We start from the raw sequence: 27,725 nt of genomic DNA on the forward strand, positions 1-27,725 counted from the left end.
CCACCCCCACCCTGACCAGATGTCACAGAAGCCCTGCCTCCACCCATTGCACACACCCTCCCTCCCTGATTGGGCCTCTGCTCACCAGGCTTCCCAGACCTGCTGGATGCCCTGCAGCAGCCATGCTTTCCTCTGAGCCTGTTTTCCCTCCTGATCTGGACAGGGCAGGATCAGGTATTTTCTGAGGTCCCTTCCAGGGTGACAGGCCTTGGCAGAAGGGTGCCCTGTGCTGCAGAGATGGAACATGCTTACCTGGACTGAAGAGAGACACTTGATTTAATCCTGACCCTTCCAGGCTCATGGCTCCTGTTGAGAAAGAAGTGCTTTTGCGAGGTCTCCAGTGCCATGGCTCTTCCTAGTCTCTGGAAGGCCCACACTGTACCCAGGCAGCTCTTCACTGGAGTAGTGAACGTGGAGGCTACAAGGTGTCAGGACTTCTGGGCCATAGGGCCCACATCACTTCATGAGACTTTGCAGTTACCTGCTTTATTCACCCTCGTATCCTTGGGATCTGAGCAGAGGACCTACCATGGATAGTAACAAAGCTACAGAGAGGGAGAAAACTCTCGAGCCGTTTGGGTGAGATGGGCCTTACGCCCTACGTCCAGCCCCAACCCTGCAGATCAATAGCCTTAAGACCCAGAGCCCAAGTTCACACAGGATTTTGGGGCAGATCCAGAAGATAGGTTCTGTCCTCAGTGATTCTCAGCCCTCCTAGAGTCCCTGCCTTGGTCCTGCCACAGCAGAGATGGTGCTAAGTCTCCACCTGGAGCCAGGACTGCAGGACTTCCTGTCCCCATCTCTCCTGTCACATCCAGAAACCAGCTGGAGAATATTCGTGACCTAGGAGGGGTGGGGTGAGCATGGCCTTCTACCCTCTTCTCTGGCCTGGGTAATGGACACATCAGCCACTGATTTGCTGTGTGACCAGGGGCAGTGCCATCTGTCTCTGGTGTTCAGTGTTTCTGTAAGTAAGTGAAGAACATGGATCCATGGCCTGAGGCACTTCTGGGTCTGTGTGGTCTAGAACTGCCCAAAGGAGTAGGCCAAGATGGTTGGGTGAAGGACTATGCTCTCCTGTGTTCGGGGGCCGCCAGGGTCTGCCTCCACCCATGTGCAGCTTCCAGAAGCTGGAGTTGGGGGTGGGGAGAGGTCACTTACACAGTGGTCCTGGACATTCTGCTGAGGTGCTACACCATGTCATTAGCTTTCTGCCAGGAGTGGTTCCTCTGAGGTACATAAGACAGTACTCCCAGCCAACACTGGTCTTCCAAGCTACGGAGAGTGCAGGAGTAGGTGTGGGGAAAGGGGGTGCTGTGGGGTATACTGTGTGTCTGTGAGAGTCTTGTGTTCATCTTGATGTGGGACAGAGGTTTGAGGGCTTACTATGTGTGACTGTATGCTTTTAATTTTTACTCCTTAGAGTACTCCTGAGACTGAACATCTTCATTAGTCACTTTTGTATCTTTTAAAAAAGCTGTTTGCTGTTGTTGTTTGCTGGGTTTTAGAATTTCTCTTAACTGCAAGATCTCTTTGTATATTATGTACTACATGTTAATATCACAAATTTTACAAAGGTATTTCCACTTTTTGTGCTTTTTCTTTTACTTGGAGTTATTTAAAACAAAAGCAAAGATTCAATTTTGAAAAGCCAATTTATCAATATTTTCCCTCGTGGTTGGTTTCTAGCTTTCATCTGATGCTTAGAAAGGTTTTCTCCATTCCATGAAAATAAAAAGATTTACTCATTATTTTTCCCTTAAGGAAAGTTTTATTGTTACACCTCTTTACAAACTGATGCATGCTTCTTGTAAAAAACTAAAGGGCAATAAATTAATTTAGGTAAGTAGTTGAAGAGTTTTTCTATCTAAGAAGAAGGTACTGCTCTCTTCCATTTATTTAACTTCCCTTCTGTGGCCCTCAATGGAGATCTGTAAGTTCTCCACAGAAGTCCTACATAATAAGTTTATACCCAGAAAATTGACTGTTCTTGATGCTGTTGGGAATGGAATATTTTCCTTCATTATATTTCCTATTGGTTGTTGGTATAAACCAAACTATTTAGTTTTGGATGTTATTTGAAAACTGGTCATCATTCTTGATTTAAAACTGAATAAAATGAAAAAGATTTGTTTCCTTGTGAAGACTCAGCCATATTAATTTCCCTTTCAGGGTTTTCCACCAGGGTGAATCTGAGGACACTTGATCCAGTTCAGCGTTAACACTGACAATTTTCTACATCCCTTTCATGAGGACTTTTCTTCACTGTGAATGCTCTGATGCTGACTAAGTTGGAAGCTAAACCTGAAGGCTTTCCCACACACATTACACACATAGGGTTTCTTCCAAGTATGAACCGTCTGATGTATAATACAGTCAGAACTATAGCTGAAGCCTTTGCCACACTCCACACATCTGAAGGGTTTCTCACCAGTGTGGCTTCTTTGATGCCGAATTAAATGAGCATTAACATGGAAGGCTTTTCCACACTCCTTACACTGAAAGGGTTTCTCTCCAGTATGGATTCTCTGATGCACAATATAGTCAGAACTACAGCTGAATGCTTTCTCACATTCCATACATTTGAAAGGTTTCTCCCCAGTGTGTATTCTCTGATGCCTAGTTAGTTTGGCATTGATACTAAACGCTTTCCCACATTCCTTACATTGGTAGGGCTTTTCTCCAGTATGGATTCGGTGATGATCAAGTAGGTTTCTTTTAGAAGTAAAGCATTTCCTGCACTCATTACATTCAAAGGGTTTCTCCCCAGTGTGAATCCTCTGATGCTGCATTAATTTCGCATTAACGTTGAAGGCCTTTCCACACACATTACACTCATAGGGCTTCTCCCCAGTGTGGATTCTCAGATGCTGCCGAAGCTGGGAGTTACACCTGAAGGTTTTGCCACATTCTTTACACTCATAGGGTTTCTCACCCGTGTGGATTCTCTGGTGCTGGATTAATTTCCCTTTGACACCAAAGGCTTTTCCACATTCAGTACATTCATAGGGTTTCTCCCCTGTGTGAATTCTTTGATGCTGAATGAGTTTTGCATTACTGCTAAAGGCCTTTCCACACTCCTTACACTGAAAAGGCCTCTCTCCAGTGTGGATGCTCTGATGCTGCCTAAGCTGGGAACTGCACCTGAAGCCTTTCCCACACTCAGTACATTCATAAGGTTTCTCTCCAGTGTGGATCCGCTGATGTTGAATTAATTTTGCATTAACATTGAAAGCTTTTCCACAGTCTTTACATTCATAAGGTTTCTCTCCAGTGTGGATTCTCTGATGTATGATATATGCAGAACTGCAGCTAAAGCCGCTCCCACACTCCTTGCACTGATAGGGCCTCTCTCCTGTATGGATTCTCTGATGCCTACTTAGACTCCCATTAACACTGAAGGCTTTTCCACACACCTTACACTGATAGGGCTTCTCCCCACTGTGGATTGTCTGATGTGTAATATAATGGGAACTGTAACTGAAGCTTTTACCGCACTCTACACATTTGAAGGGCTTCTCCCCACTGTGAAGTCTTTGATGCCAAATTAATTTTGCATTGATGTTAAAGGCTTTGCCACACTCCTTATACTGATGGGGCTTCTCCCCAGTGTAGCTATCTTGACCCTGATTAAGTTGAGAGTTACAGCTAAAGTTTTCCATTAATTCTTCACATTTGAAAGGTCTTTCCCCAGCATTAATTATTTCCTGTTGAATAAGTTTTGTGTCAAAGCTGAAGGCTTTCTCCAGTCTTGTACACTCAGGGGGCTGCTCTCCAGTGGAGATGGTATGACACTGATTCAAATTTGGACTCTGACTAAACAAACACTCCTCCATGGGGCTAGTATTGTCTTTCACCATCCTGTCAATGACATTGCTGTTTTCTTTCTTCACTTCACTTCCTACTGAGTGGACCTCCTGCTGTTTCTTTAGAATATAGGTTTCTGTAAAATCTGTTTCCTGAAAAGAGTTCCTCTGAAGTTTATATGATGTATTATATTTTTCTTCATTCATTTCTTCTGTCAAATTATTGTCAGTCTGGATATCAATATCTAATATAAAAACCAAACATAAAATATCATGTAAGAACCATGTTTTAAAAAAAACAAAAAGAACTGTGACAGAACACATGATCAAAGTAATCAAGAGGGCTCTTTAAAATCACCAGATTGGGCCAAAGAATCTAAATCTGGAATAATATGTAGCTATTAAAAAAATGACATAAACCCATGTGTGCTGAAGTGAAAAGATGTCAAAGATACACTATTTACTGGAAAAACAACTTCAGATATGGTATGTAAAATATCTTCCATTTGTTACAGAAAGTAAAAAGGGCTGACATACATCTATTTGAATATGGCTAGAAATCTACTGCAGGAATATACAAGAAACTGAACAACTGGCACAGGAATTTTGGGAAACTTCCCCACTGCTTTCACCTTATGCACTTTTTGTACTGTTTTGAGCATGTGCAAACATTACAAATAGTAAAGTAATGATTTCAGAAGATCACCAATCTCTATAAACTAACAGCCAGTAACAAGAAGGTTAAGAGTAACAGCAGTGGGACAAAATTCTAGGGTCTTATCTGCCAGATCAAATTCCTTTATCACATCATATTTTACAACACTCTGCAGTTTCTATTAATAAAAATGGAAATTGCTTATGAAGGATAAGGCACAGAATCCAACAACATATGGCAACAAGGGATGGCAAGCATTGACAGCACTAGGAAGCAAATGGGAATGAATTTTGTTTGTTTTCTTAGAACTGAATTTCTAGGCTTTCCAAACTTTCTCCTTTAACATCTTTTTTCTGTACTTGTGAATGGCTCCGTTCAGGCCCATTAGATCCCTCTGACCCCACCTCTTCCCACCCCCACCAGAACACTGCTGCATTCACCTTGTCTTTCCTCATACCTCTTTCTACAATCCTAAAATTGGTCACTCTCCAACATTCTTTCTATCATCTTATTAGTTTTTCTATAATCCCCACAGTCCTAGTAGAACTAATGATCTGTACACTTATTTTCAAATTTCTCAAAATTGGCCCTAAAATGTTGCCTCTATTTTTTCATTTCTCATCTCTTCTCAATCACATGTAATAAGCCCCCTACCCCAGTATTTCATTATAATACCAAGACAGTAATGCGAAACAGTAATCCCAAGTCATCTTTCTCTTCCTGCAGGACATGGGTTCAGTCCCTTGTCTGGGAAGATTTCACATGCCATGGGGCAACTAAGCCTGCATGCTGCAACTACTGAAGCTGGCAAGCCCAGAGCCCATGCTCCACAATAAAGAATAGCCTCAGCTCTCCACAAGTAGCGAACACCCACATGAAGCAACAAAAGACTGAGTGCAGAGATAAATTAATTAATTAAAAAAGAAATCAACTCTGCTGACATAGGTCTTGTGCCCTATGATTTACCCTTCTGCCTGCCTAGAACCCATTTGGTTCCTTATCCCAATTAACCTACATACACTGATGAGATGAATGTTTCTATCCTCTGCTGACATCATGATGGGTTGTTCAAAGACTTCAGGACTGTGGGCTGCCTACAGAATGAAATCTAGACTTCTCTGACTGAGAATCTCCACAACATCACTGACTTGCCCCTCTGTTTGGTCAAACACTTTAAACTCTCCATTTCATTTCCAAAATATGTCTTCCTTGGTCAGTAAACATCTGGTTGTACAATCACAAGGAACAAAAATCCAATGAAACCACCTTTTTAAAAAAAAAAAAGATTTATCAAAAGGATGCAAGAGTATCTTATGGACCCCAAAGGCAGGAATTAAAGCTAGGCCTCATGAGAAATGGGAAATCACCTGGCAGCTACTCTGTGTGAGCCCATGAGAACCTCATTACTTCAAGAGAGAATCTTGGCCCTGCCCCAAACTAACTGAATGACAACCTGCACATATGCAAGATGCCCAGGAGATGCATTCATTCTTCTTTTGAGAAATGTCAAACTGATAGCAGTACTTCCTCCCAACTTACTTCCTACAGCTTATTATATACAGCTTTCTCCTAAAATACATTAGTAAATAATAAAACAAAATTTAACTGAGCACACACTATATCAGTTACGGGCTTGGCACATGTTCTCTCATTTTATCACCAATCCACAATCCACAGGACTATTACCTCATTTTATAATTACTACTCCATCTTCAAGAGTGAGAATACTATTAGAGAATGCAAATAACTGACCTGCTCAAAGTCACACAACTAGGAAGTAGCACAGTTAGGACTGGATCTGAGAAAGTCTACTCCAAAGCCTACGTTGAAAGACTTAATTCTGTACCCTTCATGTTAAGTGGATGGTGCATAGAAAATATCAAGGACCCAAAGAAGTACTGAATCCTTTTGTTTCAGAAAGGTAGAACAAAATTAGGATTGAAAAGAATTAGAATGAAGCATTAAAAAAAAAAGATGTTCTTGGAATTATAAAGAAATAGCAAACTACGAAAACAGAAAGGTCTCAAATGTTCCTATCTCTAGAAATCAAAATTTATTTAAATGTTTTCTGTACACTTGGCCAATAAACATGGCATGCTTCTACATTGCTGAAGTTGACTTTCTTCCTAAAGGGTTAAACTACTTTCCAGCATAAGGGCAATGAGTGCCTCCCTTACCAGTCCAGAGGCCCTGGGGGCCTGTGCCTGCTCCAGAGGCCAGTGGAGATGGGCCCTCAAGCTCACCTCCTCCCTCCAGTTGTGAGATCACAGCAGGTTTGAGAAGCGGAAATCCTGTTTCAGGGAAAGAAAAAAGGAAAGGCAGGTGAATAATCTCCCACAGCTGATTTCCTAAACCTGATTTCTCAGATTGTGTCAGTAATGGGGAAAGAAGGAAAGAGCCCTAGGGGCAGGTCCTGTGCCTAAGAACTATGGGAAAGGGGGTGGCGTGGGTGGGTAGGAAGGTGCATGTATAGGGTGGGGTGGGAGGCAGAAGCTTGAGAAGATGTGGGAGGATTTGGGCAGGGCCAGACTGAGATACTTCATGCCAGGCAAATAAAGATATTCTGCCTAAAGGGACAGATACCATTTTTTGACCATGGCCTAAATACTATTCCAAGTACACTGAGATTCCTAGAAAGACTCAAGAGATGCAGTTTGGGTGAGGGGGAACCTGAAGGTAATACCGCAGAACAGGAAGTTACTTTTTTTCCTCTCTGTATCCAGAACAGCCTATAGGGTGAATCAAGAGTGCATGCCAGTCCCAGCAGAGTCCTATACTGGCCCCCAAAGGGCTTAGGGTTCATCCTTCCCAGCAACCCCTGGGTCTAGGGGATTAGGAAGCAGCTCCTGAGGTTCCCACTCTGCAAAGGATTACCAGAAGCCCCCTTGCAACCAGCAAAGGGAAAGGAAGCCAGGAAACCCTAATAAGCAGTCTGAGCCCCGGGGGGAGAAAGTGCTTACCCAGGGAAGCCACATTCCCATAATTCTCCAGCATCACATCCCTGTACAGGGCCCTCTGTGCAGTGGACAGGCTGTCCCACTCTGTCTGGGTGAAGTACACAGCCACGTCCTCGAAGGTCACCGACTTCTGAAACAACAGGTTCCTGCTGCCCTACGGCCAATTCCATGGCTCATGCCCTAGGTGAGGGGCAGAGGGCAGTATGAGGGCTTGAGGAGGCGCTTGTGGAGAGCACAGAGGTAATGGGGGAAATATTTACAAAAAACACCTGGAAAGTAAGGCATGGCATATCTGGCTCACAGCAGAGAAACCTCATGCCATATTTCATACTTACCAAAGATGACATTAAGTTGAAATGAAAGAAAACAAATTCTCATGACTGAGTTCTCCAATGCAATTACTTTCTTTCAGTTAAGCTACCATGCCCCTCACTGGCAGAAGCAACCCTGGACCCACCCATAGGCTTCACACTCCTGGCCTTGAGGTCTTGCCTTCTGCACCCAGCTTACCACACCTCGCCCTCACCCTCAAGTCAGCTCAAAAGCATATCCATGGCTTCTATCCCATCCACCCCCACCTGCCACAGATTTCTATCATGTGCCCTCTATGAGAGGATGTGTAGCCTCTATCCCAGCACCTCCAGCAGAGGAAACTCAGTGCTGCCCAGATCAGCTGGGCGGCGTGGGGGTGGAGAGTGTGGTAAGAGCAGGCTGCCCATTCTGCTTCCAAATGGGTTTCACTGAAAGCCTGCTTTCTGTTACCCTCTCCTATTCAAGCCTCATCCTGTCCAACTTCACCCAAGACTTCACTGTCTCTCCAAGGAGGTTACCATCATTTCACTTACTCCTCTGCATCACTCCACACTCAGCACAGATTCCTTCCTCAACCTTTTGAAACACCTTTGGGACACACTGGCAGCGATCTGCCTCTCAACTATTCTCTACCAGGATCCGTCTTGTTCAATTGTACTGGCCTCCAACCCATCAACCATTCTAGTCCAACTTGTAAGCATTTCTGTGAGTCACTCATTGTGTGACCTGGGTAAGTCAAGTAACTTCCCAGTACAAAATGAAATGCCCTCAACATCAGCCACCACCGGCTTTATCCCACCACCAGTGCTTCTTCCTGAATTCAAATCTCAGCTGATGTCACCCACCATCATCCGCATAAAAAAGAAACTTGGTGATTTATTCCTGGCTCCTCCCTCCTTTACCCCACCCAATCCTTGGACTCACTGTCCTAGAGATTTTTGTTAAGCATTACCTGAATTATGTTAAGCATCCTCCTCTTTAGCAACCACTTGTCTTAATGAAGCCTACATCACCTAGACTGATGGGACTTTTTCTGAAGTGGTCACTCTGCTTTCAAATCTCCCCTCAAAACTATTCCCTATATAGCCGTAAGAAATCTGACCACATTATGGTCCCACATGTGACACAGGGCTCAACAGTAAAGAGTCATGCAACAACTGTGTGACTGTGGGCAAGTCACTTCGATCCCCTCTGCCTTTGTTTCATTTGTGACAGAATGAACACAACACAGTGCCTATCTCCCAGTGCTGCAGTCAGAACTGAGTAATCCAAATAAAGTGCTTAGTATGGTGGCTGCAGTATAGTAAGCTTCAAATGGTGTAACTAGAGTCACTGTGACTATGATTATTCCCAAGCTATAGTCCATGGAGGTCCAAGGATGAGCATCAGGGGGTCCATGAAATCCCTGAAATTGTATGGAAAATTCTGTTTGCTTGTTATTCTGGGGGAAGAGTATCCACAGCTCTTAACAGAGAACTAAACTTTGACCACTGCGCCCCCAGCCCTGAAAGCCTCTCCAGGACACAGCAAGACATCCCACCCCACAGTACATCCTTCCTTTTTTCCTTCACTTGACCCCACTCTCATCTTCTGCTTGCCCTGGAACTATAGGCACAACCACTTTTATGTGGATCTGGTCCTGCTGTTCCTCTTTATTTATATTCCCCTTCCTGGAATCCTACTCCTCTGCTATTCTCTATTCACGGGCAGCTTCCACTTCTCTTACTCACCAGAGCACTTTGCTGGTGGAGCAAGACAAACTGCTGTGCCTTCTGCACTATACCTCTGCCTTCCCCTCGCTCGTGTCTTTCCTTTCCTGGTCTCTGGACCCCATCCCTCCACATCACCCCTTTCCACAAGCTCCAGCCCAGCAGGCTGAAGCATGGAGGCCCCCTCCAATTTCACAGCAAGGCTCACCAGCTTCCTTCCCTTCTCAGTTTTTTTCAATGTGAAACTGCTCAGAGGAAGAGATGAAGGACCCACAGCTCACCTGGGGCCAGGATGTCAGGAGCATGGCTGCCATCATCTGGTCTCCCTCTCAGAGGAGGACTGGAGCTGGGGGAAAACAGGGGAACAAGTATAGGACAAGTCACCCCCACCAGGAAACATATAGCCCCTCACAGAAGGTTTGAGACGCAGGCAGCCAGCATACAGACAAGAGATGCGAGCAGAGCTACCTGCCATGGTAAGAAAGGAGTGATCTGTTCAATGGTTCTGTGCCCAGGGGTCCTCCCAGCCATGACATCGATGCTCACTGCCAGGAACTCTGGTATTTTTACAATTTTGACATATACTGTACACACAAAATTGTGTACATAAAATGCAGGTAGAGCCTGAAGAATACTAAAACAAAGACTCGTGTAGCAACAGTTCAGCTCAAGGGATAGAACATTCCCAAGGTCTTAGGCTTATTTGTCTTTCTCTAAACGAGCTTCCCCTTCTATTTTACAACAAGAGAAGCCAAGATAAAGGGGCTGTAGCCCCAGTACAGAGGCCTGAGAGTCAGGCCCCAGGGAGGCAGTTCGTGGAGAAAGGTACAGCCACTCTCTCCCATGTGCCTGTTCCCCCATACAGCTGAGAGCCCTCAAGAGTCCTGATATCTCTGTACAGATCTTGGAAGTTAGGCTCCTGCCCAGTCCAGCATTACGATGAGGATGCTGGGCTGCAAGTGAGATACCAGGCTGGCTCCTCATACCTTCCAGGCTTCTGATGGCAAAGAAGCCAAGGCCTCAGCTGTCTGAGAGAGGGAGTCACTATAGCATCCAGGGTACCATGGTCTAGCATTCCTTGTTTGTTATATTCCAAACAACATGGACTGGTTATTTCCTGATTTTTACTGCTTCCAAAGTCAGTCTTGAGGTGTTATATTTTCTTAAAATACTGTCCATGTCTTTCAGAATTTAAACTTGAGTGTATGCAACACTGGCCTGTGATTTTTTTCTTTCATTTTTTCCCATACCTGAAGCTACTCTGCTTTTCCTACTTCTTTTGATATATGTGTTGTCCAGACCTTTTAGCTTTAGTTAATGTTATGAACTGAATGTCTCCCCTCAAGATTTGTAAGCTGAAGCCCTAATTTCCAATGTGACTATATTTGGAGACAGGACTCATGAAGACCTAATAAGGTTAAACAAGGTCATAATCTGATAGGGCCAGTGCCCTAAGAAGAGGAAGAGACTCCAGAGTTCTCTTCTCTGCTATGTGAAGACACAAGTGAGAAGCAGCCATCTGTAACCAAAAAGAATCCTTACCAAGAAACAAATTATCTAGTACCTTGATCTTGGACTTCTAGCCTCCAAAATTAAGAGAAATCACTTTCTGTTGTTTAAGCAGTGTATGGTGTTTTGTTATGGCAATCCAGGCAGACTAAAAACATTAGGCTGAAGTGTGGTTTATCTATGTTAACTTTTATTTTTAAACAACCAGCTTTTTAATTTTGAACACCACTTCCTTTTCTGCTTTTTAACTAAGTTCTGATTTTTTAAATTAATTAATTTTAATTGGAGGATAATTACAATATTGTGTTGGTTTTTGCCATATATCAACATGAATGCACGGGTGCACATGTGTCCCCCTAAGCTCTGCTTTGTAAAATTTGTTTCTCTAGCTCTGTAAGAGATACCTTATGCACCTTACCAAATCCTCTTGTCCACTCTTAGTCCAGTTCCAGAGGCTTTGACCAGCTTTGCACAAGTACAACCTACCAATGCTTCCTCAAGGGTCTACACCACACATGGTAATGGCTCCTGCCCTGGGGCTTCTCTGTCCTGTGTGGGACATCTGCAGACGTCCACTGGGTCCTGAAGGACAGGGGAGTTAAAACCTGTGATGCCACCCTTGACCAACAACAGATAGAGGTCAATGGATAAACATTTTCCCCTTTAGTCTCCCAGGTGGGGAGCCATGAGACTCCAAGGCTCTTCAAAGACCCTGTAAATCAGAGTACCACTTTTCCACTGAGAGACCAGCCTGGCAACGCATCCTTGTATTGGTCCCTCCTTCTCTGTTTCACTCCCCTTGTGTTTAACTCTGCCCCAGGACTAAATTTCCAAATAAACAGCCTGCCCACAAGCCTCTGTCCAATCTTCTGCTTTTAGGGAATGCTAAACTACAAAAGGTTCTACCAATTTTATTACATAACATTTTCTCCATAACCCATGATTACTTTTACCTAATTGTTTAGAGACCCAGTAAAGAGTGAACTCTCACAAAACTCTGAGTCCTTATATATCCTTTCAAATTTTAAAGAAATGAATAATTCTAACACTACTTAAACTGTCGCAGATAACCAGCAAAATAAGTTCGTAGTAGTTTATTAACGGGAAATCATGACTAGGAGGGATCATCCCATGAATGCAAGTAAAGTTCAGTATTGGTGTACAGATTGTACTTTTTCACATTAATAAATCAAAGAAATATAAACATGCTCTCCATCTCAGTGGATGTCAAACGTGTCTGATAAAATTCAACATTCACACCTAAATTTTAAAACTAATTCCCTAGGGAACATCTCATATGTAGGTGATATACATACAAAATTATTCATTACTGGAAACAACTCACATGTCCACTGAGAATATGAACAAGCAGTGTTAGGGAAACTGCAGAACAAAGCGAACAGCATTGTAAAAAAATTAACATAATACCAGTGCTGCAGTTTTGCTCAGATTGACAATGATATCAGTTTGCTTCCTGGATCATAAAGGGAAACCCAAACTGCAATCTTTGAAGTCTCAGCCACGGAGAGGATGCCCTGCCTGGGACCTTTTCCCAAGACTCCAGATGTGCTGTGACACGGGACTTGCCAGTGCTGTTTGAGTTTGGACCTTGGTCAAAACCCAGTTTGGTGATGCGTCCTCTGCTGTTTCTGTTTCTCTTTTCTTTTAATGTTAGTATATTAAAAGTAAGCTACATAATTCTCTAATAAATATTGCTATTGTTTACTTGTATGGAACAAGTGGCTTATTTTGTTAACAAATCTTTTGACCCTGAGATGAAGTGAAAACTTTCAGCAAAACAAGCTGTCATACTATTTTTACAATGAAACATCAGCCAGTAGCAAAAATGAATGCCTCAGCAACACACACAATCTGGATGAATTCAGGATCATAATACTGAGTTAGGCAAGTCTCAGAAGACTTGCCCAGAAGACTTACAGACACCATGACACTACCTTCATAAAACTCAAAAACAAACAGAATTAATCACATTATTTACAGAAACAAGTATATCTGATAAAGTTATTTTTTAAAATAGGTAAAGGAATAATGGATTTCCCTAGTGGCTCAGTGGTAAAGAATCTGCCTGAAATGCAGGAGATCCAGATTCGATCTCTCTGTCAGGAAGATCCCTCGAAGAAGGAAATGGCAACCCACTCCAGTATTCTTGCCTGGGAAATCCTAAGGACAGAGGAGCCTGGAGGGCTACTGTCCTTGGGGCTGCAAAAGAGTCAGATATGACTCTTAGCAACTAAACAACAATAGCAAAGGCTATGACTAACACAAAATTCAAGAGAGTACCTCTAGGGGACAGAAAGTGGGAGCTGGAGTGGGGAGGAGTATACAAACACATGCAGCCATATTGGTAACGTTCTCCTTTTTATTGGAGTGTCTCATGGGTGCTCACATCACTACTATGCTTCATAAATGCCATGCTAGATCAATCTTCTGAATACATGAATTACATTTAAAATATATACTTATCTATATGATATGAAATAATTTTCAACATGCAAAAGGTACAGCGCTATCTTCTGTGTAAAACAAAAAGGAACTATAATATATGTATAACTGGTGATTTGTGCAAAAAGAAATAAATGGAAAAACCAGAAACTAAGGAGAATGGTGCCTCAGGTGTGGATGGGAAGTCAGTGAAAGGAACTCAGGGAATGGAAACAGGGTGAAAGGAAACCTGGGTGCAGAAGTAGAAGGGTGACAGGAAATGACACCTCACTGAGTGTGTCTTTTTGTTCTGACTTTCACGTAATGCTTTGCATATCAAAATACACACACACACACACAGACATACATATATTTAAAAAATCAACCAACCAGGATGGGATGGGGTGACAACCTCCAAAAACTAAGAACAACAGCAAATGAGCCTAACCATACCACAACATTACTGCACTGAAGCGATGGGAAAGAAAACAAGTAACTCTGATAAATAATATTTTAACTAAATACTGTAAGGCTAAAAAGACCTGTACCCAAAGGCTTCTTGAGGTTGTATGATTTTTAATTTTATTGCCATTCTCCCCTATTTGGCAGTTAAAATCACAAATTTCCTTTGAATGCACTACAAACTACATTCCAAAAGCTTTTCAAATATATATATATATATATATATATATATATATATGTCTTCATTACTGCTTTACATTTTTAATAAACTTGCTTTCCTGAGGGTATGAATGAGCAATTTAATAACTATTTTATGGGTATTCTAGGACGGAGAAAATCAGCATATTCTACATTGTAACAATCATTCCCAGGTCATCGTCATCCCATAGCCCCAGAGATGTCGGGTCCGGTTACCTTTTGGAACTGACATCGCTCCAGAAGACAGTGCCCTCCAAAATCCGGGTTTCTTCCGATCTCAGGTGCCCTGGAGGGGCTCTTGCTTTTTCTGTTCCCCCACTGACCTCGATTCACCCTGTGTTCGGAAGGAAGACACATAAAGCTTATACTTGAAACGCATACAGATAAAAGCCCCTGCACTAACCCAACACATCGAGAGACTCGTGATACTATCTTAGGCCTCTTCATCTCTGCAAATATTCCACCCTCTGGCTGCTCCAACACAAGCTCCCAAAAGGCCAGTAGCATCTTCTCCAAAGTGCTAATTGCTCGCGGCTTCGCGGTTGTGACAAAAACCCAGGCTTCGCCTTCTACCCGACGGAATGTAAATGGCTACTAAATCTAAAGTAGGCGCGAAGAGGACCGAAGAAGCCCACAGATCCACCTCAACGGAGCTTGGAGGAGCATCACAACCGCAACCAGAGCGTTTCACCAGGCACCGCCCCCGCCTCCCGCAGCCCAATCTCACCTCCGAAGCTAGCCGCTCCACGGCGCGGCCGGAAGTACGTCACCAGACCGCGGCCGAGTCTCTCTAGCAGCAGCATCGCTCCTTCTCGGATGTGCTCTGGCCCCACCCCCTGCAGCGGAATCCCGGGTACTCTATCCTGGCTTCCTTCTCCCGGATGCGGGTCTAATAGAGAAAGCAGTGCTCCTCGAGGTGGGGTAGGGAAGGCAAGAATGAGGCGAGCGATGGACCCAAACCAGGGGCTGGCGCCTGGGATCTGTATCGTAGTAAAGCTGCAGGTATAACCAGATCTGGGAGTTTCCGGACTGGACCCCTGATCACACGATGTCAAACCTAAGGCCCCCTTTTTGAAACAAATATTTCCTAATGACCCATAAGCTCCTGTCATGAAACTCATAGATAATAGCTTAGAAGATCATAGACAGTATAAACAACCTGCACTTTAAAAAATAATGTTATAAAGGAAAAATAAAATAATTTATAAAGTGTATGTATTTCAGTAGGTAAATGTTTGGTAAGTCGGATGTAGACCTAATATGAAATTGCTCAGTCGTGTCCGACTCTTTGTGATCCCATGGACTGTAGCCTACCAGGCTCCTCCGTCCGTGGAATTTCCCAGGGAAGAGTGCTAGAGTGGGTTGCCATTTCCTTCTCCAGGGGATATTCCTGACCCAGGGATTGAACCGAGATCTCCCGTGTTGCAGGTAGATGCTTTACTGCCTTGAGCCACCAGGGAAGCCCAGAGACCTAATAAGTCCTCAGATAACTTGCCTCTACACATAGAACATATGGGGTCCAAAGCCATAATGCTGTATAATATGTTGGTATTTCAAAAAACTACAAGGTGTGATCCAAAATGGTTGATCACAGAATCTCCTGATTACACATACACAGTAGTTACATTTTTGGAGAATCAGCTATGTCAAAACCGTGCAAAAATATACTGTGTTTATCCTGATTAAAAAAAAAAAAAAAGCTCTAGATTCAGGTCATCTGTAAGCAGTTTTTACCTATGTGAATGTCCATCAAGACATATGAAAGCCTGAAAAACTTTTCATAGGCAGGTCTGTGTTGTGCACTGCAAGCTGTGTTACTCCTGGCTCCCAATCAACACCACCAAATCTTGTGACAAAAATAGCCCTGTTAAACTCCAAAATGATCATTAAAATGTAATTTTTACTTTTAATTTTGCTCAAGGTAAACAGCAGATTGAGATAGATGGCTGTCTATATAAGCCTTATATATGCAAATAACTCAATGGTGTAGTTAGGCAAGTATGGAGTTCAACTAACTTTGGGTTGGTGAATTGAGGACAGAATGTTTGTTAGGTGAATTAGCAGAATCTTATATGCTTTGACTTATTTGGGGAGTGTGGCAGGGTGATAATGGTATATAAAGTATGAGAATTAGTGGGAGGATGGTAGGGGTTTGTTTAGACAAGCTATTTATCAGATATAAGTGTGCATGTGTGGTATGTGTGTAACTGCTCTGTATCCTGTGACCACTGACACAGTAACACATTATGATAGATGATGTTGGAAAATAATACTCAATTTAAGCTCAGCTAATTCTTGCACAAGGCCTTCCCTTGTAACTCAGCTGGTAAAGAATCCGCCTGTAATGCAGGAGACCCTGGTTCAATTCCTAGGTCGGAAAGATCCACTGGAGAAGGGATAGGCTACCCACTCCAGTATTCTTGGGCTTCCAAGCTGGTGGCTCAGCTTCCCTGGTAAAAAACCTGCCTGCAATGTGGGAGACCTGGATTCAATTCCTCGGTTAGGAAGATCCCATGGAGAAGGAATACTTCACTCCAGTATTCTGGCCTGGAGAATTCCATGTACTGTATATCCATGGGGCTTGCAAAGAGTTGGACATGACTGACCTTCACTCTCAAAGCTTTCACGTCACTCTCAAAGCTCAGCTACAAGTTTCTTAACTGTGTTAAGGCCTCTGATGGCCATAGCTGAGTCCCAGCATCCCCCTCAACTTAAAAATACCAGAAGCATGAAACCAGTGAGCATGGCTGATTAATCATTAGCCTATTGAGGTGTATTACTCAAGGGGAAAGAATGGATGATTTTAGGTGAGATAATCTTGAAGTAAGAACCAGATGCCAGATATAGTTCATTTATAGAAATCCTCATGGTTCATTGGCCTAGTACAAGGAAAGAGGCACATTTGTGGGTGAGCTGATGATTTATCACAGCTTGATAATTATGCTCTGCCTATTAATTATGATAAGCATAATGATTGGAAATGATTAGCTTTATGTGATATGCATGATTTTAAAAATATGTCCTGTGCAATATTAATCACTTCAATTACCCCTGTGAATGTCTGTGGGGACTGGAATCTAATGTGAGTTGAATTGTTTATGTGTATGGAATATCAACAGGCTGATGTACATACTTATATACACAGGATGAATAATTCATGATTATACATATCATATACTATGCATGAGAAGGCATAGTATTTATTTACATAAGTGGAAGGGCACAAAATGCACAAAGGACACCGTAATATTAGTTTTTAGACATCATTTTTAAATACTCACACAGCACTTAAAGATCATGTAAAATGTTCCATAAGCAAGTTGTCCAGGGAATCACTGAAGTAGAGTTCAGCTTTGGGTGTTGATGGAGGGCTGGAGCATCTTCCTTGAATCTTAGGGGAAAATGTTATTTTCCTTTTCTGTTTTAGAATAACAAACTAATAAGTACACAGCAAAGACTCTTCTTTTTAGGAGGTTCTCTACAATAATGCTTGGTAGTGGTATAAGGACTACAATTATAGGAGTACAGAACAGATCCTCTTTGTCAAGTGATAATAAATGAGTGATCGACAGTTTGTCCTCCAATTCATGTCACTGTTAAGAGGCCCCCTAAAAGTATGCTGTTAATAGGTCCCCTACAAATACTTTGGCCACCTGATGCAAAGAACTAACTCATTGGAAAAGACCCTGATGCTGGGAAAGATTGAAGGCAGAAGAAGGGGACAACAGAGGATGAGATGGTTGGATGGCAATCACTGATTAGATGGGAAGGTTTGAGCAAGCTCCGGGAATTGGTGATGGACAGAGAAGCCTGGCCTCCTGCAGTTCATGGGGTCGCAAAGAGTCGGACACAACCAAGCAACTGAACTGAGCTGAACAAGTATTCAAGATAAACACTGGCTAATAGGTCATAATGTTATACTTCGCTGTTTTACTATATGAAGTATTGGGACCACTGATAAAATTAGGAATGAGATGGTTAATGCTAGAACACCTCCTATTTGTTGTAAATGGATCACAGAATTGCATATGAAAATAAGAAATATCATTCTTATTTGATGTGAGGGAGTGCACTGAGGAGGTTAGGTGGAGTATAACTCTCTGGGTACCCTAGAAGGTCAGGTGAGACTAGTATTAGTAAGATTAAGATTAGAAATAGAAACAAGGCACCCAAGATATCTTTAATTATGTAGTATGGATGAAATGTGATATTGTTCATTCAGGATGAGATCCATTTTGGACTATTAGAGACTGTTTCATGATGGAATAAGAAGTGAAGAACTGCTAAAGCTGCAATAATGAATGGGAGAATAAAGTAGAATGTGAAGAACAGGGGAAGGGTGGCTTTATCAACTGAGAATCCTCCTAAGAGTCATTTGACTAGATTACTTCCAATGTCAGGAAGTACTGAAAGGAGATTTGTAATTAATGACTGTTGCTCTTCAAAACGATATTTAGTCTTATGGTAAGACATAACCTATAAATGCTGTGACTATTACCTTAAATAGTATGATGATTCCAATGTTTCATAGTTCTAGAAAGTATAAGATCCAAGTATCAGCCTCTTCCTACATGGATAAATAAGCAAACAAAGAATAAGAATAGGAAAGGTCCAATTGCATATAAATACCAGATAATTCATCCATAGTTTACGTTTTAGTAGATATGGGTTACAGATAAGGCAGTTATTGTATCTGATATATAATATATTGTTAGGAATAACCCTGTTAATATTTGTATAATTAAACAAATATAAAGCAGGGATGAAAATTTCATCACGCTGAGCTATCATCCTAAAAGATGATATTGTGACAGTGCTACACTCTATACCAGCAAATTTGGAAAACTCAGCAGTGGCCACAGGACTGGAAAAGGTCAGTTTTCATTCCAATTCCTAAGAAAGGCAATGCCAAAGAATGCTCAAACTACCACACAATTGCACTCATCTCACAGGCTAGTAAAGTAATGCTCAGAATTCTCCAAGCCAGGCTTCAACAATACATGAACCGTGAACTGCCAGATGTTCAAGCTGATTTTAGAAAAGGCAGGGGAACCAGAGATCAAATTGCCAACATCCGCTGGATCATCAAAAAAGCAAGAGAGTTCCAGAAAAACATCTATTTCTGCTTTATTGACTATGCCAGAGCCTTTGACTGTGTGGATCACAATAAACTGTGGAAAATTCTGAAAGAGATGGGAATACCAGACCACCTGACCTGCCTCTTGAGAAATCTGTATGCAGGTCAGGAAGCAACAGTTAGAACTGGACATGGAAAAACAGACTAGTTCCAAATAGGAAAAGGAGTATGTCAAAGCTGTATATTGTCACCCTGCTTGTTTAACTTATATGCAGAGTTCATCATGAGAAATGCTGGGCTGGATGAAGCACAAGCTGGAATCAAGATTGCTAGGAGAAATATCAATAACCTCAGATATGCAGATGACACCACCCTTATGGCAGAAAGTGAAGAACTCAAGAGCCTCTTGATGAAAGTGAAAGAGAGTGAAAAAGTTGGCTTAAAACTTAACATTCAGAAAACTAAGATCATGGCATCCGGACCCATCACTTAATGGCAAATAGATGGAGAAACAGTGGAAACAGTAGCAGACTATTTTTCTGGGCTCCAAAATCACTGCAGATGGTGAATGCAGCCATTAAAAAGATGTTTACTCCTTGGAAGAAAAGTTATGCCCAACCTAGACAGCACATTAAAAAGCAGAGACATTACTTTGCCAACAAAGGTCCGTCTAGTCAAGGCTATGGTTTTTCCAGTAGTCATGTACGGATGTGAGAGTCAGACTATAAAGAAAGCTGAGCACTGAAGAATTGATGCTTTTAAACTTTGGTGATGGAGAAGACTCTTGAGAGTCCCTTGGACTGCAAAGAGATCCAACTAGTCCATCCTAAAGAAAATCAGCACTGAATGTTCATTGGAAGGACCGATGTTGAAGCTGAAACTCCAATACTTTGGCCACCTGATGCAAAGAGCTGACTCATTTGAAAAGACCTTAATGCTGGGAAAGATTAAGCTGAGAGGAGAAGGGAATGACAGAGAATGAGATGTTTGGATGGCATCACTGACTCAAAGGACATGAGTTTGAGTAAATTCCGGGAATTGGTGATGGACAGGGAGGCCTGGCATGCTGCAGTCCATGGGGTCGCAAAGAGTCGGACACGACTGAGCAACTGAATTGAATGACTGACTGACTGAGCTATTTGATAGGGCTGGTAGATCAATAAATGCATTGTTAACAATTTTGATTAATGGGTGGGATTTAATTAATGTTGGTCATTAGTGTAACTACAGTTGGGACACAGTGATGATTTTTCAAGTCATTGGCTATGATTACATTGTATGTAAGAATAATGACGACACACATTATATTTGCTTCAAGAACTATTTTGGTAGTTCTGTAGGTTTTTATTCAAACCCTTCACAAATTTATTGTGGGCTTGGGTATCCTAGATTGAAAAATTCCATGGACAGAGACGCCTGGCGGGCTACAGTCCATGAAATTGCAAAGAGCCAGACACAACTGAGCACCCACTTCTATGGGTTAGTAAAGTGGTTGTGTACTGTAATAAATTTTGGTGTTTTGTTTTGTGCTTAATGATTTTTAAAATTTGTTTAAGGGAAATATGTTTAGTAGTTTTAAGGGGAATATTTAATACTTTTTGGTTATACAACAGTTGTGTCTACTGAGCAGTATCCTGAGGTTTGAGATTCTAATAAAACCTTCTTAGGTAAGCTTCTTTCATGTTATGATAGAAATGCAAATTAAAACCACAAAATGACATCCATTCACATAAAATAAATGGTTATAATTAAGAATAAACAAAGATGTTGGTTGGCAACAATGTAGAGAAATTGGAACCTTTACTCATTTTTTGTGAAAGTGTAAAATGGTGTGGACAGTAAGTACACATATTGGCATATGGACAATATGTACACATACTTGCATACACAATGTTTGACATTTCTTCAAAAAACGTAAAATACAATTCAAGCTTGTTTTAAGAACTCCATGCCTAGGTATATGCCACAAAGAACTGAAAACCGTTGTTCAAACAAAAACTTGTACATGAATATTCATAGCAGCATTGTTGACATTGGCCTAATGGTAGAAATAATTCAAATAACCCATCAGTGGATGAATAGATAAGTAACAGAGGGTGGATCTATAAAGTTCCATATGATTCCGCCATATACAGAAAGGGAGTAAAATAGTGCATCTGCTGTAGAAAAGAAAACACTATGGTGGTTCGTCAAAAGCATAAATTAATGTATGATTTGTCAATGCCACTTCAGAATATACAGCCAAAAGGTTTGAAGGATGGAGTGAAACAGATATTTGTACACCCATATTCATAGCAGCATTACTCTGGCCAACAGGTAGAAGCAACCCAAGTATCCATGATACATGAACTGATAAGCAAAATGTGATATATACACAAAGGTATATTATGCAGCCTTAAAAACTGAGGAAATTCAAACACATGCTACATCATGTATGAGCCTTAAAGTCATCAGGCTAAGCGAAATAACCTGGGCATAAAAGGATGACTATTATATGGTTCCACTTCTGTGAAGTATTCAGAGAACAGAAATTCAGAGACAGAAAGTAGAATGCAGTTGACAAGGGTTAGAGGGAGTTAGTGTTTAATGGATGTGGTTTCACTTGGAAAAAATGAAGAAGTATGGGAGATGGATGGTGAGGACATTTGAACAACAAAAATGTAGTGAATGTCATAGAACTATACTTTAAATGGTTTAACTGGTAAATGTTATGTTCAATAGATTTAATCACAATGGAAAATGTGAATGAAGTACTGACAGAAGTTACAACATGCATGAACACTGAAAATACCCTAGAAAGAAGCCATATAGAAAAGACCATCCAGATCATACTCACCTTGTGTGCTTTAACTCCATCAAGGTTGTGAAAATGAAAGTCTCAAGATAACTTCCAGAAAAAGAAAACTGGATCAGAATGGAAAAGACATTTTCAAACTTTGGGACAGGTGGTAGAAGTGAGCCTGTAGATTAGATAAGAAGGTGAAAATCAATGATTTCTCATATTCGGGTTATAGGGGTGTTCCCTGGGACAGTGTCCCTTTTGGGGGTAAAACACAATAGAAATTATCATTTAAACTGGCATATGTGGCAAATCAGTGATGACTGGGAAATGTGAAGTGAAAGCTGCTCAGTCATGTCTGACTCTTTGTAACCCCATGGACTATAAAGTCCATGGAATTCTCCAGACCAGAGTACTGGAGTAGGTAGCTCTTCCCTTCTCCAGGGGATCTTCCCAACCCAAGGATCAAACCCAGGTCTCCTACATTGCAGGTGGATTCTTTACGAGCCGAGCCACAAGGGAAGCCCAAGAATACTGGAGTGGGTAGCCTATCCCTGATATCCTGAGCTACCAGGGAAGCCTGGGGAATGCTGAACCTACAAATAAAGAATACACTGTACTGCTACTTCAAGTTTTCTGTATGTTTGAAGTTAGCAGAAAGTAAATAAACACGTCAAAACACGTTTTCAAAACAAACACGTCATCTACTTTTCTGACATGGTATTAAGACATCAAACTTCATGATGGGGCCAAGCCCTACCCACATTCAGCTCTCCTAAAATGGTTAAGTTAATTACTCTTAAAGGAATCCAGATATTATTAAGAGGTACTGTGGGAAGATTATATTAGTAGCGACTATGTCTTGGGTGTTATGGATGACTTAGAATGTGGTAGAAACAATGACATTTTTGAATTACAATTTTCCACATCAAACTGTCAAAAGTTACAAGTAATACATAAATTTAGTAAAGCTGTATGATACAAAAGTAATACACAAGTCAGTTGAGTTTTTAACACATTAAAGAAGTATCAGAAAGAAAAATTAAGAAAACAATCACATTTGCAACTGCATCGAAAAGAAAATATCTAGGTGTAAATTTAACCAATGATGTGAATGAAACACTTGCACAATGAAAATTGGAAGACACTAATAAAGAAACTGAAGAAGAAACAAACAAAAATATTCCGTGATTGAGCATTGGAAGATTATTGTTAAAACGTTCCTCCAGCCAAAGCAGTGCACACATTCAATTCAAACACAATTAAAATGACATTTTTCACAGAAACAGAATTAACGATTCTACCATGTATGTGGAACCAAAAAAGCCCTGAAATAGCCAAAGCGATTCTAAAGAAGAAAGCACAGCTGGAGTCGATTCACTCCCTGACTTCAAACTATATCACAAAGCTTCAGGAACCAAAACAGTGTGGAACTAGCACAAAAACAGGCACACCCACCAGAGGAAGAGAACAGAGAACTCAGAAGTAAACTCAAGGATATACATTAGGATTAAGTCCCCTCAATAAACTGATGCCCAGGAAACTAGATACAACACACCAAAGAAACGCACTGGAAATTGTCTACACCACACACAAAACTACCTAAAATCCACAATTTTCCACATCAAGTCCTTCTCTGGCTCCTATGAAAATGGATCACTGCCCCCCACCCAGGAGTCAGCCACATACAGGAAGCTTCACCCCACTTTTTCTTTGCCTTTTACTCCTGCAGCAGTGCCTCCCAGCAGGTCTTGCAAACACTGAACTCTTGTCTGTACATGTAAGTGTGTCCTGAAAAGACTGAACTGTCTGCGTTAACTCAGCCAGGCACTGTCTGGAAGTCAAAGCCCTGGCGAATCCTGAGACAACCAAGCTCCTATCAGCTGCATGGAATCAAGTCCTCTAGATGAACATGAAGGCACCTCAAAATTCAGAGAGGTAGACTTGGCTCTGCCTGCTGGCCAGCTGGTAAGTATGCAGGCTTCAACCACTCAAACCTTTCAGTTGAGGCCCTGTGCCCATCTGACAGGTCTGATGAATCCACTAAGTCTGAAAACTCAAATGGAGCCAAAAATCCCATGACAAGCCACAAATGGAAAGAAAAAGATTTTCAAAACACTTACATGATAGAGGATTTGTACTCAAATTATACCAACAACTATAGAACAAACAGCCCCATTAGAAATGGCTTTATATCTGAACAGGAAACCTACTTGACCATTAAAGATAGTAAACAAGCATGTAAAAATATGTTCTGTATCACATATCATTAGGGAATTACAAATGAAAACAATGAGAAAGTACTGTAAAACTATTAAAACTGCTGAACTAAAAAAAAAAAAAATGATACTACCAATTGATGCAACTGTGAGAAACAACAGAAACTATCCTTCACTGCTGGTGAAATGGATATACAGCTACTTTGCAAGACATTTGGGAAGATTTTTGCAAAGCTATACAAATATCACTGTGGAAAACAATATGGTAGCTCCTTAAAAACTTAAAGTTAATATATGATCTATCAATTCCACCCCAGTATAAATACCCAAAATATTTGAAAGCAGAAACTGAAACATATTTGTACAACCATTTCATAGCACCATATTCACAACAGACAAAGGTCGAAGAAATTCAACTACCCACTGACAGGTGAATCAAAAACAAGATATGGTATGAATGAATAAACAATGGGATACAATTCAGCCTTTAAAACTAAGGTAACTTTCAAACATGCCCACAACGTGGATGAAGCCTGAAGTCACTATGCTAAGCGAAATAAGTCAGTCAGAGAAATACAAATATTGTACAATTCCACTTACACAGATATCTAGAGAAGACAAAAATAATGTGGTTTCCAGGGGCTGAGGGCACCAAGTTAATAGATAAAGAGTTTCATTTGAGAAAGATAAAAGTTCTGGAGATGGAGGGTGAGGATATTTGTACAACAGTATAAAGGTAGGTAATGCCACAGTTCTGTACACTTAAAATGTTTAAACGGTAACTGTCATGTTCATGTTATATATTTTTAATCACAATGGAGAAAAAATTAATTAAGTACTGATAATTTTTACAATATGGATGAACATTGAAGACATTCTCAGTAGAAAAAAAGCCACATGGAGAAGGCCACCCAGATCACATGTTCATCTTGTGGGCTTTAAATCCATCAAGGTTATAAAAATAAGGGAAAATCTAAGTAATCATTCCAAAACAAGAAAACTGGGTCAGAACAGAAGAAGTTATTTTCACACATTTGGACAACTGTTAAAAGTTTTTGAAGTGGGCTTGTGAATTAAATTATAATGTGGGAACCACAGAATTTCTTGATTGGGGGGTTATGTGTCATTCTGAGAGAATTCCTGTTGTGGGTAAAACACACTAGAGTATTCTGTGTGAAGGAGCAAATGTGAATACTTTTTACTGCTGTGAAATTTTGTTTGAAATTATTAGAAAGTAATTTACTTTTCAAAACAACCATGTCAATACCATGCCAGAAAAACAGAAGACCTTGAACTCTGTTATAAATGCCAAGACTTACCTAGATCCAGTTTAACCAAAGTTGTGATATTAACTGGCCTTGTAGGGGTCCACATGTTATTAAGACATATCATAAGATTACATTAGGAGCCACCATGTCTTTGGTGTTATGGATGACATGGAATACAGTAGAAACAGTGGGATTTTATTTTTTTAATAATTTAAAAAAGTTTATTTGGAGGCATCAGGTCTTAGTTGTGGCATGTGGGATCTAGTTCCTTGACCAGGGAACAAGCCTAGACTCCCTGCATGGGGAGCACAGAGTTTTAGCCACTGAACTACCAGGAAAGCCCAACAGTGGGATTTTAGAATTACAATTTTCCACTTCATGCCACATAAAAAAAATTGCTGGAATAAAATTCAATAATGTTGTAAAATATAAAATCAATATATAAAAATCAGCTAAGTTTCTATGCACTAATAACGAACCACGAGAAGGATAAATTAAAAAAGCAATCCAACTTATAACTTCATTGAAAAGAGAAAAAATACCTAGGATAATTTTAACCAAGGATATGAGACTCCTACTTGTACTTGGAAAACTATAAAGCCCTGATTTAAAAAATGAAAGAAGACACAAATAACTAGAAAAATATTCTGAGCTCGTAAACTGAAAGAAATACTATTACTAAAATGTCTATTCTACCCAAAGCCATCTGTAGATTCAATGCATTCTTGATCAGATTTTCAAAGGCTTTTTTTCATAAAACTAGAAATAGTCATCTTAATATTTGTATGGAACCACAAAGGACCCTGAACAGCCAAAGAAATCTTCTGAGAAAAAAGAAAACAGCTGGGAGTCAAAAGTCTCCCTCTGACTTCAAACTATATCGTGGAGCTAAGGTAACAGAAACAGTGTGGAACTGTCACAAACACAGATGTGCAATAAAGGAAAAGAATACAGAGTAAGCCCAGCAAAAAACTCACATGCAGATAGTTAATTCATAAGAACAGGGCCAAGAACCTACAACATGGACAGTCCCCTGAAAAAAAATGGTGTTAGGGAAACTAGACACTATATACCAAGTAATTAATTAGAAAACACATGGGATGAGATTAATATAGACAAACTTTACACCTTATACCCAAACTTACCCCAAATTGTCCACAGACAAACTTAAATTAGGAAACTGTAAAAATTCTGAAAGAAAACATTAAAAAAAAAATCTATATGACCTTGGATCTGGGGATGACCTTAACACACATCACCAAAAGCCTATCAACAAAAGAAAGAAGTTAATAATGTGGATTTTATAAAATTAGAAATTTCTATTCTGTGAAAGGAAAGCCAAAGACAAACCACAAATAGATGTTTGCAAAACATACATCTAGTAAAGGATTTGTTCTCATTTTGTCCTAAGAACTCTAGAACAAAAAACCTCATTAAAAATGGGCAAAGATCAGAACAGACTCCTGGCCAAAGAAGATATGCAGAGCAGAAATAGTCACACAAGAATACACTCAACATCAAGAATACACGCAACATCACAAACCACTGTCGTTGTTCAGCTGCTAAGTCGTGTCTGACTCTCTACAACCCCATGGACTGTATGTAGCCCACCAGGCTCCTCTGTCCATGAGGTTCTCCAGGCAAGAACACTGGAATGGGTTGCCATTTCCTTCCCTATCACATACCATTAGGGAAATACAAATCAGAACGTGACAGTACTGCACATCTATTAGAACTGCTACACTTCAAAACATGACAATATCTATTGCTGGAGGGGGAAGAACAAGAACTCTACTTCTCTGCTGGTGGAGTACAGGTACAATCATTTTCGAAGACAGTTTGGCATTTTCCTATAACTAAACAAGTCTTACCATAGGATATAAAAATCAAACCTATAGTATTAAGACAATTGTTTTGAAAAAATGTGTTCAAACAAAACTACTATAAATTATATACATCAGCTCTATTCATAATGACTAAAAGCTTGAAGGTACTAGGATATTCTTCTATAGATGAATGCATAAGCATATTGGGGCACTAACATGTGAAGGGCAAGAGCATATGCACCCCAAATATGCCTGTTTAATATAAGAATTATTTTAGGCTGATTAATTTCCTAAATTGCAAACACATATATATAAATCCATCAGAAGTTACCTTTTTATGAGGTCACTACAGAGGGGGCCTCAGCAAAGGATGAAGAAAGGTACAGGGAAAATAATTTTTCCCATCCTACACAGTCAATGGAATAGTTTTAGCTATTGAAAGAAATGAATCACAAACCCAAGCAGAGACAAAGATGACTCTACATATATATTGCTAAGTGTTAAAA

At 40.7% G+C, this 27,725-nt stretch overlaps 1 protein-coding gene and 1 long non-coding RNA gene across 13 annotated transcripts; one reads left to right on the forward strand and one right to left on the reverse strand.

The window, feature by feature from the left end:
- Positions 1 to 33: 33 nt before the first annotated feature.
- LOC139029885 (uncharacterized) lies at positions 34 to 2,477 on the forward strand. Its single transcript, XR_011482164.1, has 2 exons — positions 34 to 174; positions 2,173 to 2,477. It is a non-coding gene; the product is annotated as an uncharacterized lncRNA (long non-coding RNA).
- ZNF23 (zinc finger protein 23) lies at positions 1,749 to 27,664 on the reverse strand. Of its 12 annotated transcripts, none has more exons than XM_070451041.1 (9): positions 25,445 to 27,664; positions 21,964 to 22,087; positions 17,332 to 17,441; positions 14,778 to 15,030; positions 14,267 to 14,384; positions 9,721 to 11,530; positions 7,422 to 7,548; positions 6,639 to 6,752; positions 1,749 to 4,051 (listed from the first exon to the last, which is right to left on the reverse strand). In XM_070451041.1, exons 6-9 carry the CDS (start codon positions 9,754 to 9,756, stop codon positions 2,247 to 2,249), a joined length of 2,082 nt encoding a protein of 693 aa, XP_070307142.1. In that variant the 5' UTR covers positions 9,757 to 11,530; positions 14,267 to 14,384; positions 14,778 to 15,030; positions 17,332 to 17,441; positions 21,964 to 22,087; positions 25,445 to 27,664; the 3' UTR covers positions 1,749 to 2,246. The 12 variants fall into 12 exon arrangements, with proteins under 12 accessions (XP_070307142.1, XP_070307141.1, XP_070307147.1 ...); XM_070451040.1 differs by having other exon boundaries at positions 14,778 to 15,046; XM_070451046.1 differs by having other exon boundaries at positions 9,721 to 9,785; positions 11,367 to 11,530; positions 14,778 to 17,441.
- Between the last annotated feature and the right edge of the window lie 61 nt (positions 27,665 to 27,725).

This window comes from Odocoileus virginianus, chromosome 20, assembly GCF_023699985.2.
Source record: "Odocoileus virginianus isolate 20LAN1187 ecotype Illinois chromosome 20, Ovbor_1.2, whole genome shotgun sequence".
Taxonomy (NCBI): Eukaryota; Metazoa; Chordata; class Mammalia; order Artiodactyla; family Cervidae; genus Odocoileus; species Odocoileus virginianus.